Below are 12735 nucleotides of genomic sequence, written 5' to 3'. Positions count from 1 at the left end.
TCTGTGCAATGGTTATTATATACATACTATGTCGAGGGGGCCCTGCCTATGAATCACTGATGGCGCATAACACACTAATTCCCTATCTAACAACACGAAGTACATCAGACATCATATGGCCTCAATAATAGAAGCTACGAAAAGGCCAACCTAAAGTTCTACCCCTCTGATCTCCTCCCTCTGCTCCTCTCCCCTCACAGCCAACTCCTTCCAATCCCTCTCCCCCAACCACTCCTCAAAGCTCTTCGTCTGCACCGCATTCTTCAAGTCCCCAGGCTCAATAAACCCCTCCACACCCCCCATATACCCAAACTCCTCAATAAACAACGGCGCCTCCAGCGCCTCCAGCGGCAACCCAAATACCCGATGAATAAACTCATTACTCACAGTCTCCAACTCCGCCTTCTCCCCAGTCCTCCTCTCCCAAATCTCCACCACCTGATCCAGCGAAAGATAGCTATCGCGATCATAAGCCAGCAATTTCGTCCCCGCCGCCTCCGTCAAAACAAGCTCGCGCACGAAATCCCCCGTCGACGCCGCCGCATCAATAATCGGCATCTTCGCCGACCCCCGAACCTGCACAATGAACTTGTACACCCCACTGGCAGCATCAAACCGCGGCGTAAACAGCGGGTTCGTCGCATACGCACCGAGGTAGATAAACGAGCTTTTCGCCCTCAACTCCACTAGTCGAGAATCCGTCTCAATAAACTCTACAACCCGCCCCTTCGACTCCAGGTGCAACCCCTTCGTATACTTCCCGCCACTCCCCTTCTCCAGACTCGGCAGCGCGCTATACACGTACCGCTCGAGTCCCTCAATGCCCGCGGCAGCAAGAGCCGCGTTCTTCCCGTGGGTGATTTCTTGTTCGAACGCGGCGTTGCCGTCCCGCGTCGCGCCGGAGATGTACCGGGCCCAGAAGTCGGTGTTGACGAAGATTGCGGCTGCGCCGGTGAATGCGCGCTGGAGCGAGGGGATGTCGGAGAGATCGGCTTGTGCGAGTTCGCAGCCGAGAGATGCGAGGCGCTGCGCGGAGGCGGACGACGGGTTGCGGGTTATGGCGCGGACGGTCCAGTTGGGGAGGGAGAGGAAGGAGGTTGCGACTGAGGAGCCTTGGTTTCCGGTTGCGCCGATAATGGCGATTGTTTTTTGGGGGGACATCCTGGTAAATGAGGAATATAAGATCAGGAGGTGGGTATGATATGAGATTGACAGTTGGCTGTATTGGAGTGATTGTTTTTGCTTGATGGATTGGTAAGAGCTGAAGTAAGGGGATTAACAGCGATTATATACTTCTCAGATCATAGATCAGATCTATAGATCCATCGGTCGATCATAGGAGTTTAGCAGTCTATACTCCGTGAAGATTTAACTCCGGTCCATCCCTGCAGGTGAGCAGAATGATAATCCCAAGTGGCTTACAGCTCACCGTCGTGCTTATTGGTCTAACCGCTGTAAGCCAGCAGCGGCGTGCCAAGGCGGTTTTTTAGGCAAAACGGTGCGCAAATTTCAGCCCTGGGCGGAGTCCCGCCATCGCGCCCGCTAGTGGCACTCTAATTCGTCTGACAGTTGCCTTTTTGCAATATCGGCTGAAAGACGTTCTGTAAAATACATATAAAAGCAGCACGACCCACATAAGCCAGGGCGCCCGCTGTCTGGATCTCAACTTTGTTTCTACTTCACCACTATTATCCAACGACGGGGAGTAAGCCACCACGCAGAGGCAAAGCCAGGGACATCATGCAATCGACACCAGTCGGAGATAAGCCAATGGCAAAAAGGAAGAGGGTTATCACCGAGGCGCGGAAGGTGCAGAATCGCGAGGCGCAGAGGGCTTATCGTGGGTTTCCCTTCCACGCTGAGGGGTAGATTTAGGGCTAATTGTTGTGGTTAGGGCAACGGCAGAAGGAGCGCAGAGAGGCTCTAAAGCAGGAGAAAGAAGGTGGGAGTGGATTTCAGCACTTGCAGATCCGACCACATCCGCAGGCTGCAGCGCAGGGTGTGGCTGGTGCTGTTGCCGATGTGCGTGGAAATATTCTATCCCACGATGCGAGTCTCAAGCGCAGTATCTCTGAGGCAGAGGCGCCAAATCTGTCTCGTGCGAGCGCAGCTGAGCAGTATGTGTCTGCCGAGGACATCAACCTCGACTCCGAGATCATCGACTCGATATTCGCTTCACTCGGCCCATGCGACCTAGATCTGGAATCAAGCGAGTCCAGTATTGAGGATTTCCTCAACATGCCCATTATAGACGACCAACTACTCATCCCTCCAACGACCGAACAGCAAGTCGATGAAGTTTTCTCCAGCTACCTCCCAGCACCAGCGCCCTCCGCATCACTCATCACGCCCAGCCCTCACCGCAACCCTCAATATACTACAACCACAACCACAACAACCACAACAACAACCTCAACCCAAAACCCCCAGCTTCAACCCCAGAATACCCCCCTAGCAAACCCCTACGCCAACACCCTAACAACAACCAAAACCTCCTTCCTAACCGCGCTATCCTACAACGCCGCCTGCCTCAACATCTCTATCGAGCGCTTCTCCTCCTACGACTGCATGTCCCTGTGCTCCCCCTTCTACCGCGCAACCCCAACAACCACAGACCCGCAGTCCCTCCTCGCAGAGGTCATCGGCGCGAACCCCTTCGTCCCAACACACCTCCGCCCAACGCTCCCGCAGATCCTGATCCCGCATCATCCAATGTTCGATCTTATTCCGCTTGCGGGCCTGCGTAGTAGGGCGATTATCATGTCTGCGGCGGTGCCGCATTTGATTAGTATGGTGGATTTGAAGGTGGATATTGTGGGGGGTGGGTTGGTTTGTTGGGGAAGTGGGAGTGGGAGTGGGAGGAGTGGGAAGGGGAAGGGGGTTGAGGGAGCGGGAGGGGGGCACCCGTGGGATTTTCGCAGTTGGAAGGTTGCGCCGTGGTTTTGGGAGAAGTGGAAGTTGCTTTTGGATGGCGAGGGCGGGGATCTCTGGGGGTGATGGACTGTTTTTTTTTGGATAGATTCATGATTCTGGTGGTTATGTTCATGTTCAAGTTAATTGCTTTACTGACTACTCACTTTACTGAAGCTCTCTCTGATAGCCAGCGTTGTTGCAGATGATAGTTTAGAAAGGATAGCTAATGAATGTGTATTTTTCGGTTCCGAAAATCGGTAGGATTGTGTATTCCATACCATCATCTCAGTAATTCCATAGATCGTCTGTCAGAACCTTATCCTCTTTTGAGGCCGCCCATACCTCCACATGGTTGACTGTTTAGGGCTCGACCATGCGCTCACTGCACTGCACCCTGATCGCTTAACCTCAAATGACGCTGCCAAGCCTCCAAGCTAGGGCTAGACCCCGGAGCCTATCCTCTTTAGGAAGGCGCAGTGCTTGTTTTGCTTATGCAATGCCTGGCTAAGCAGTGGCTGCGCGGCATCATCTCGCTTGCAACCCCTTGTATAGATCATCCTGGGCGATGGCTTGCGGACTAGCGGACGCATGAGTCCTGGGTTCCGCGGTAGCGTGGCGCCGTGCGTCCACGAGGAGGATTGTATCTCACTCCTTGTCTTCGTATTGGTAGCATACTGTAGTAGATGGGCATGGAAACGGAGAGAATCCTGGAGGATGTGTGTATCATTGGACCACCTGACAGATTGTGCAAAGCTCGCTTTCGTATTGGGAGGTGCTCACCTTGTCGCGTACTCCTAGACCGAGTAATCTTCAGGCGGCCGTTGGCATTGCGTCACGCGTAGGATGTAAGAAGTAGTTCAGCGCACTTTCTTTCCCCATTGAGTGTTATATATCAGCTTAGTTAGGCTTTCTTTAAGGCTTATACTGCGCTTTATAGCCTGTCCTGGGTACAAGCTCACCGGTGACGACGTGGAATCTGCAAAACATGCGCTCAAGGCGCTATCGGGTCTAGATTTGGACGATTGAGCAACGGACGACACGTACATCTGTCAGATTCCTTCTGGTGACAACTTCTGAAGAACTGGGTAAAGGAGCTCACAACGTGCTAACCCCCGCTGGCATTGCGTACAAGGCATACTTGAAATGCATGGACCATTAGGCAAACTATAACCAGAACCTTCATGGCGTATCGCAGTGCAACGCCTGTAGCAACGCTCAAGTAAAAGCACAGATTAATGAGGGGAATCAGCTCCCCTTGAGATCCTAGCGTACAAGCAAAGTCAAACTATGCATCCAAACTCCTCAACCTAAACCTCGCAATCTCCTCCGGACTCTCCGCAACACTCTTGACAGTCCAAGTCCACAATTCCTCCTGCTTTTCCTCATCATAACTCGCCTCACTCGACTTAACCTCCCCGCCCCCCTCAAAATACCCTCCACTCACCCCCCTAAACTCCTCAGCAGTGGCAATTCTCGCCAGCGCAGCCCCCGAAACATCCGCCGTATGGATATTCTTCGAGCCCACCACAATCCGCAGTACCGGAATCAACCGCGGCATAATATTCTTAAACACCCAGCGCACAACAGGATTCAGATCTCTGGCCAGATTGGTCCCGGGCATCATCCCCGGACAGAAACTCGCGACTGTCCAGTTCTTCCGCCCGGAGTCCCGAAGCGGTGCGAGGCGTCGTTCGAGTGCGTAGCTCCACATCAGCGAGGCAAGTTTACTATTCGAGTAGCACTGAGCCGCATCTGTAACCCCTGCTGAGGAACTCGGGTGCGCAAGCTCCTCGGCGGTAGTGTATTTCGCGGGCGGGACGGGCCATGGCTGTGCGGGGTCGTGCGTTCCGCTACCTGTGATTGTGATCCGGGCGTTATCTGCCAGATAAGGCGTCAAGAGACTAAACAACAGTGCCTGGTTCATGTGGTTGATTGCGAATGTCTTCTCGTAGCCGTCCTTGGTGAATTGGAGTGGGCCGGCGAGTTGAACTCCGGCGTTTAGGAGGAGGAATTCGATTGGGGGGTGGCTCTGTGAAGACCACTCAGATGCGAAGGCTCGGACTTGGGATAATGAGGAGAGATCGAGGTGCATGTAGACAACATTGCTTTGCTTGGTTGTCCAGTTTATGCTCTCGGCGGCGTTGTTGGTGTTTGTGCGTGAGGCGATGATGATCTTGTGGGAGGGGAAGGCCCGGGCCAGGTTTAGGGCTGCGTTGTAGCCTAGGCCTGTTGTGCCGCCGGTGATTAGGATTGATCGAGACATTGTGGTTTTGTTGGTTTGATCTGCTCTACTATGTCTTCATTTGCAGTTGTGGTGCGGTTATATATCTTTTCCTGTATGTACGTCTCGCCGACCAGCGCCGGCGATCGAGACGGAGCCCCTTGACTGGACTATTCCCAGAAGCTAAGCAGATTAACAATCATATGGCTGAAATAAGCCACCTGGGTAAGGATAATAGCCATGAGGATCAATATGCGTGTCTACATTGAGCATGTCCGAAGCTTGGTGCAATGTGGACTACTCCCTTAAAGGACTAGGGCGATCGGTGGAGTAAATAAGCGTGGCTTAGCGCGAACGGCACCGTCGTTCTGGCTGAAATTGCATCGTCTCTCCACCGCAGGAGGCCTCAATTGACCCTGCGAAGTACTTAACCTCCGCCGCCACCAGAAAAACGCCGGTGCTGTTCCTATCCCTTGCACTCCTCTCTCCTCCCCGGCCATCCCAGTGTCAGATTTATCAGCAATCCTCACGGTCAGTCCAATGGCATCAACCACGCAGATGCAGACGCAGCCGCAAGACCCCGCCCCTGCAGAGCTATTGAAGTATCTCCCCGAGTATGAGGTCGTTATCTGCACGGGGTGCAGCTATGCTGTCCAACCAAAAGCAATCTCGCGCCATCTGAAGGAGATCCATCGTGTGCTTCGCAGTCGGCGGAGAAGGTTCGACCTGTATGTCTCCGGATTGAAACTTCGTGATCCACATGATGTTGAGCCGCCATCGGAGCCTGGCCAGTTCCCGGTCCCATACCTGCCGGTTGAGTCGGGATTTCGGTGTCGGGAGATGGGGTGCCAGCATATGTGTGCTTCGACCAAGCGCATGGAGGCCCATTGGCGCAATGAGCATGGGAGGAAGGGTGTCGCCCAGAGAGATTACAGCCCTACGCCGTTGCAAACATTCTTCAGGGGGAATTTACTTCGATACTTCACGAGCCCGGATGGTCAGATTGCCGGACTTCATACACCGGTATCCCTACCGCACTCCGAGGACGTGTTTATCTCGGAAATCCCACCGCCGACTCCATCGTTGAACACCACGGATACCGCTCTGCTCACACACTACTTCACAACAACATACCAAACCTTCGTCACAGGCCCTGAAACAATCCCGCTCTGGCAAGACGTCATCCCCACCCTCGCAACGACCCAGCCATTCCTTCTGCACGGCCTGTTAGCATGCACAGCTCTCCACAAAGCCTACCTTACCCACGACCCCGCCCTCAAACACCAATACACCCTCCTCGCATACAACCACCAAGATACCGCCCTCCCCGGCTTCCGCTCCGCAACCGCAACACCCACCCCCGAGAACTGCCACGCAACCCTCGCCTTCTCCCACCTGCTCATCGTCTACACCTTCGCCAGCGAACTCTCAATCTCCACCGGCCGCGACCAACCCTCCCTCTTCCTCGCCGATACACACACCAACCGCCATCACCAGAGCGAATTCCCCATCCAACCCCTCCCAAACTGGCTCTACTTCATGCGCGGCAGCTGCTGCATGCTCCAAGGCGTCATGGATTACATCCTCACCGGCCCGGTCCACGCACTCTTCGACGCATGGAAGTACCAGCCGCGCGAAGAAGACGACGGAGGTCGCGAGACGGTCCTCCTTCGTCATCTCCTCTCGATCATCCCACCCGTAGGTATAGAGTCTGCCCTCCTACCGCTTACCCCTGGTAGCACCGCCTCGATCTCCGCAGCTGGCACAGCCGGCGACCTCCGCTCGCACTGGACCCCGTCTACAATCGCCACATATACCCAGGCTGCTCGCCAACTGAATACCTCCTTCTTATATCTCCGCCGCCAACACCCTGCCACCATCACAGCGTGGAATGTCCTTAGGGTCTGGCCGATGGTCGTGTCGCTGGATTATATCAATCTGCTTGCGGCTGAGCATCCCGGTGCGTTGATACTGCTCGCGCATTATTGTATCTTGCTGAAGAGCATGGAGAGGTTCTGGTACTTTGAAGGCAAGGCGAGGGTTCTGATTGTGGGCATCCAGCGGAGGTTGGGGCTCGGGTGGGGTGGGTATATTGGGGGCGCGTTGGAGTGTGTGCTTGGGGGGGTGGATCCGGGGGTTTGGGTGCAGGAGGCGAGTTAGATTTAGTGTTTTGGGTTGCGTTTGGTTTATCACTGGTTGGGATGGGAAGGGTAGGATTATGAGTCGGTATAGATGTGTTTGGAGTTTGGCGTTTGGCGTTTGGCGGTCGTTTTTTGTTTCGTCATTAGAATAGAGATTGGTAGTTTGTTTGTAACTGGGGTTAATACTTCCTACGCATCTTTGGAGGTAGGAATAGAGAGTCTGCGACCCGCTGGGCCTTGGGGTGTCTTTGATTATTCTTTGTAGTAGGCTCGACACCGCTGTTTCTGAAATATTCAAAGCAAAGTCTGTAGATAGCCTATGTTATGTACTTAAAGCTGCCTGGATGTTCGATCCAGTTGCCACGTGGCAGCTGCGTGCGAGTCCACTTCAACCCTACTTGTTTGGATAGGGCTTTCAGAAGACAGGTTGAAGCTCAAAGTTTACGCCCGGCTTTACCGACAGTAGAGATAGTTAAGATTGAGCATCAACTGTGGGTTCAAGGCTTGCTAAGCTAAGCTAATCACACCTGGAAACTTAGGAGACCACCTGGCACACTAAGTTTGCTATTTGCACTATGCATGACCCCTTTCTGGAACGATAGTGGTTTGTTTTCAGTTCCTGCTGGGAAGGATTCGGTGACTTTCGATGGTTGCTTTGCTTGGTTAGGGATAACCTTGTAACGCATTGGAGGGTGGGGCACGGCTTCGATCCTAGGGGAAGCAGTTGTGACATCCATCCATTTTGTGCACTGCATTACAGGTGTGGCGATAGCTGTGACGTACCTAATCAATAGGAAGAGACCTCTTGACACCCGGATATTCCAAGTCAAATAGGCCCGGGTCCGCCGAAGACACCATTGGTATTAGAGCGAGCTGCATAGGGCGAGTGAATTCATCGTCATCATTATTTGATCTGAATCCCATCTCGCCCTGGATGGCGGACACGTACGCGGAACTCCAATATATGCAACAGGTCGCCCAGGAGCGCTACCCGGCCTTATCTGCTGTCGATGCCTTGGTCGCCCTTCACCGCGATTTTGCACTCTTGCGCCCCCCTGTCGCAAAGACGACACCCGATATCGTGAAGCTGTACGGTATATGTATCTCAATTTCACTATTAACCTCATAGAATATAGGCCTTTAGCAACCGAATTAATTATCCAATACTTTCTGTCGTTGGCTAATTTGGGAGAAAGGTCTTTCAAGACAGTCAACTCTCCAGATGTCAAGTTGAAAATCTGCTTGAGCAACTAGACTCTGAGATTAGGATGCTAGCAGAAGTACCTATTGACTTGAATAACATTATTGCGTTTGATACACAACTGACGAGTTCTCTCGTCTAGTACATTATATGAATTGGACTGCTGATTCTAAGAGATACAGAAAAAGGACTGGCCGATCTCAGAAGTACCAAGTTTGCACAGATACCTATCCTTCCTAGTTCCTCTAAAACACGCTCCAGGATCCCTCAGGGCTTCGACTTGGGGTTCGCAGTCTTTGGCTTCGTGGTGTCCGATTTCTTAGGCTCAGTTGTATCGCCTTCACTTGTTGACGGTTTAGAGCTCTCCAGTATGGTCATGGCTAAGTATCTAAACTCAGCCGTATGCCCCGGTTGCGAGAAGATGCCCACACTAAAGCCATCTGCGTCCACGGCTGGCCCGTTATCATTCAATAAATATATCTCTGTCGCTACATGATTTCCCGCCGGGTTGCACAGCGTTAGCTGCACATGTGGTGCTTTCTTAAAAGGCTTCTTGAAGATGAAGCGCGTAGTCGTGCCAGGGGTTTGACGCGTTACATGACCAGTGCCTGCTTCTATAGCCGCAATGTGCAGCCCGTGCTCATGGTCAGTGAGCTGGCCTATAGTGACCGAGTCAGTAAATGTGGTGAGAGAGTAAGCGTGTGAGTGCACGCGTGCGTATATCGCATTTGTATACAGGGCGAAAATACCTTGCAAGGGGGAATTGGTTTGAGGTCTTCGGAAAAGAGACGCCATGTTTGACATATAATGGGCTGGCGCGATTGGTTGAAAATAGGACAAATGAGAATAGAAAAAGAAAGGAACTGTGCAGAGAGGAGTGAGCTGTTTGAAAAATCTCTCTCTAATCCCAACAATAGTGGTAGACTTTGGGCAAGCTCGTCGGGACTTTAGGCTCTATTTATGTGATGGACTTACGGCAATGTGCGCCATACTTACATCTATGATACAAAAGTTTAACATAGTAGGTAAAAGGGATTCTAAGTTAATACTTGATTGAATCATTGACTTTTTGGTTAGAGGTAGCCTTTCGCCTATTTGGAAGTTATTCTGTTCCCTTGGGTCGTAGTCTCCGTAGGAAAATCCAGGGCTTTTCGAGACACTTTTTCTGTTTGCTATGGGGCATAATGATTGATATGTATATAAGGTAGATGGCCATTTAGGTATTGCCTTTTTCCTTGAGGGAAATATAACACCCTACTTGCTTCCTACCGCAAAGAAAAAAGAAAGCCTGGCGATCCCCATGCCTAAAAGCATAGTTGTTACACGCCAGCGAGCGCACAAAGTTACTTTGTTGGATGGACATTATACTTGCTAAAGGATACTAAGCTTGGTAGTCTATTATGTCATAAAGATTTATGACAGCTATACTATTCTCAAACATGGTCTGCCAAATGTAACCTTCCGTTAGGAACACCATTCTGAACCAGTATACTGCGACTAGGAGGATGTAATACTGACGTTGTACGAACATAATGCAAGTGTCATAGACTTCAAGAATTATATCACTAATTACTCGTGTTAGGACCTTTCTTCTTCTGCATAAAAGGCCTTCTTCTCATTCACAAAACCATGCAGTTATTTCATTTGCTTTTCTAAACCTATATTCCCATCCCCCTTGCAACTATAACAAACGATGGCGGCTCCCGAAGGCAATTACTGGTTCTACCACAAAACCCTTAAATCGAATACATTTGATCCCTGCAACCGCGAGCAATTCTACTCAACGATCTGGTTGGAAGTTGAGACCAATCTCGCTTTCTTGAACCGAAATGGAAAAGTCCCGCGAATTCCCTGGCAAGGCCATCCTCGAGGCGGAAAGCAGGAATGGCCCGTGCAGTCAAATTATTCCACGGCTTATGCTCGTCACAAATACATGACCGCAATGGTAGGCCGTACAAACAGGAAGATCAAGCGCTACAAAAAGGTCCATGGCCAATTTGATTACCATCATCTGTATGATCGACAAAACGAAACGATGGTCGGACTCGTGCCGGTCGATATGCCCACATTGGAGGAAAAATATCTTTGGGTCGACATGACATACGCTTTGCGGGGAATATATTTCCCCAAGCGCCATATCGCCCATCCAAAATACTCGAATAGGTGCCTGTACTTTCGCATGAGCTTTTTGGACAGACCTGTGTCATTAAAGACGTATGCGATCGATCGACCGGCACCACAGGGGGAGATCATATTCAAGGGATACGGAAGCAATTATTACACACGGCAAGAGAAGGAACGCAGGAAACGTGAAGGGTTCCCTGAGAAAGATCCAGACAAGACTCTACCAAGTGACACTCTCCACGAAGGGTCACTTGAGATCATCCCCAATGGATTCAAAGGCTGGGATGTCCGGCCACAATGGACAGTGCGATTTGATGTCGAAGTTATTATGCACATCGCCAGTATATGCCCGGACCTATTCAAGCGAGAGGAGCTACTCAAGCCAGAGTACACAGATCCTTACAAGTTTGTTGCCTTATTTGATTGCCGTTGGATTGATCTCAGGGACGGGGACGAATCTTTCACAATGAACTTTGGCGATCATACGGTGGACTATCTGAAAGCAGTAGAGGATGAGAAACATATGAAGCTACAACTTGCCAACAACGGCTTTGACGAGTACTGGTTTGCCAAAACTGTGGGTGGAATGCTGCTGGTTGGAGCAAGTTTAATACCAGGATATGGTCCAATGCTCGCCATGGGGGGCCAGGTCATGCTGGATCTGATGGTTGCCCCTGAGGAGTTCGAGAAGCACATGTTTGCGAAGGATAGGGCAGCACTGGTTGTCGCCACTATTATCAGTTCGGCGAAGGAAGGAAAAGGTTACGTCCTCAAACGCGTGTTGGACAATGTGAAGAGGCCTATTGCGTGGGACAAGTATGCTTTTCTAAAATTTAAAACTAAATGATGTAACGGACGGCTCTTTGCAGATTGTATAGCTTTTGAACATGTATCTCGCTATTATGATTATACGATTGAGGATAAAAGAGCCAGATGACATGACAACTTGTAGTACGGCCAGGTCGCCCAAGCCTAAACCTAAGGGATATAGAGTGGCAGCAGCTTGACCTATTGGAGCCTAAAGAAAACTTACCTGTACGAGTTATTAGTACAATTGAGAATTCCAGCCATTATATTTGGCCCCAAGTGCACTCGTTCTACAATGCAGACTTGCTCGGGGGTCTAATGCATGCGGACATATGGCTCTGAGAGGGGCGATTTGAGTCGTCTCCTTGTATGGTGGGACAGAATCTCTGCGACATAGGTCTGCTGTCATGATAACATCATAGACTTTCTTTCCATATTCTGGTTTGAGGCGCATGTAAGTTTTCGACAAGAAATAATAAGTACCACAGTCAAAGTTTTATTAATGATTCATCACTCACAGTAATATCCATAAACAAAAGCAACTATATCTAGTACTCCCTGGTACGTCTGCTGTTTCTCACCTTTACAATTCACGTGTCTAGGTGTGCTGTCAAGTACTCGTACATTAACCACGGGACAAAGTATACTCAGGGTTATTAAGATCATTATGGAAAATTATATGCTGGAAGGCGGAGTCTTGAAACCTAAATGCGATCTCATGCTTCAAGATCGTAGGTTATCAAACCTAAATTCTTTCTCGCACGTCCAGCTACTTATCCATGCACTTGTGAGTTAACAGGATCATGACACATGAATATGACCCATGCGGATTCACCGGCGTGGTGTTATTTAGCAGTCAACGAATTAATCTGGTTGAATGGCTGGCTAATTTTGGGTAGATTGCCAATTACGTGAAGGTCTATTGTAAAATGAGCCTTGACCACCAGGCCATAAGAGCTATGGGAAATATCGCCGATGATAAGCAATGGAATGGGGATATGGACAACGATGATGGTGGTCGGGTAAATGGAGGTCTTTCTAGTGTGAAAGGGGTGGGTACCCGCCAAAAGCAAGACCAGCCAGGAATGGCGGAAGAGAGTGGTGAAAGTGGGGAAGATGATGCAGCAGGATTAAATACTGGAGACAGAGAGTATCCAGGAGAAGACCAGGGAGAAGACCAAGACCAGGGAGAAGACCAAGACCAGGGAGAAGACCAAGACCAGGAAGAAGACCAAGACCAGCAAGAAGACCAGCAAGAAGACCAGCAAGAAGACCAGCAAGAAGACCAGCAAGAAGACCAGCAAGAAGACCAGCAAGAAGACCAGCAA

The 12735-nt window shown here is 50.7% G+C and overlaps 5 protein-coding genes across 5 annotated transcripts; 2 read left to right on the top strand and 3 right to left on the bottom strand.

The window, feature by feature from the left end:
• Positions 1–150: 150 nt before the first annotated feature.
• BJY04DRAFT_229918 (uncharacterized protein) lies at positions 151–1234 on the bottom strand (the record flags this gene model as incomplete). The annotated part of the gene is made up of 1 exon (XM_073719162.1): positions 151–1234. Exon 1 carries the CDS (start codon positions 1159–1161, stop codon positions 151–153), a length of 1011 nt encoding a protein of 336 aa, XP_073568011.1. The 5' UTR covers positions 1162–1234.
• Positions 1235–4198: 2964 nt separating this feature from the next.
• On the bottom strand, positions 4199–5176 carry BJY04DRAFT_221345 (short-chain dehydrogenase; the record flags this gene model as incomplete). The annotated part of the gene is made up of 1 exon (XM_073717094.1): positions 4199–5176. The coding sequence occupies one exon, from the start codon at positions 5174–5176 to the stop codon at positions 4199–4201; it is 978 nt and encodes a 325-aa protein (XP_073568010.1).
• A 498-nt stretch (positions 5177–5674) lies between these two features.
• Positions 5675–7294, top strand: BJY04DRAFT_221344 (uncharacterized protein; the record flags this gene model as incomplete). Its single annotated transcript, XM_073717093.1, has 1 exon — positions 5675–7294. One exon carries the CDS (start codon positions 5675–5677, stop codon positions 7292–7294), a length of 1620 nt encoding a protein of 539 aa, XP_073568009.1.
• A 1449-nt stretch (positions 7295–8743) lies between these two features.
• Positions 8744–9271, bottom strand: BJY04DRAFT_221343 (uncharacterized protein; the record flags this gene model as incomplete). Its single annotated transcript, XM_073717092.1, has 1 exon — positions 8744–9271. The coding sequence occupies one exon, from the start codon at positions 9269–9271 to the stop codon at positions 8744–8746; it is 528 nt and encodes a 175-aa protein (XP_073568008.1).
• Positions 9272–10169: 898 nt separating this feature from the next.
• BJY04DRAFT_221342 (uncharacterized protein) lies at positions 10170–11447 on the top strand (the record flags this gene model as incomplete). Its single annotated transcript, XM_073717091.1, has 1 exon — positions 10170–11447. One exon carries the CDS (start codon positions 10170–10172, stop codon positions 11445–11447), a length of 1278 nt encoding a protein of 425 aa, XP_073568007.1.
• Between the last annotated feature and the right edge of the window lie 1288 nt (positions 11448–12735).

This window comes from Aspergillus karnatakaensis (genome assembly GCF_047715665.1).
Source record: "Aspergillus karnatakaensis strain CBS 102800 unplaced genomic scaffold BJY04scaffold_48, whole genome shotgun sequence".
In the NCBI taxonomy this organism is placed as follows: domain Eukaryota; kingdom Fungi; phylum Ascomycota; class Eurotiomycetes; order Eurotiales; family Aspergillaceae; genus Aspergillus; species Aspergillus karnatakaensis.
Note: the sequence above shows the minus strand (reverse complement) of the source record. Positions and strands in the feature narration are given on the sequence as shown.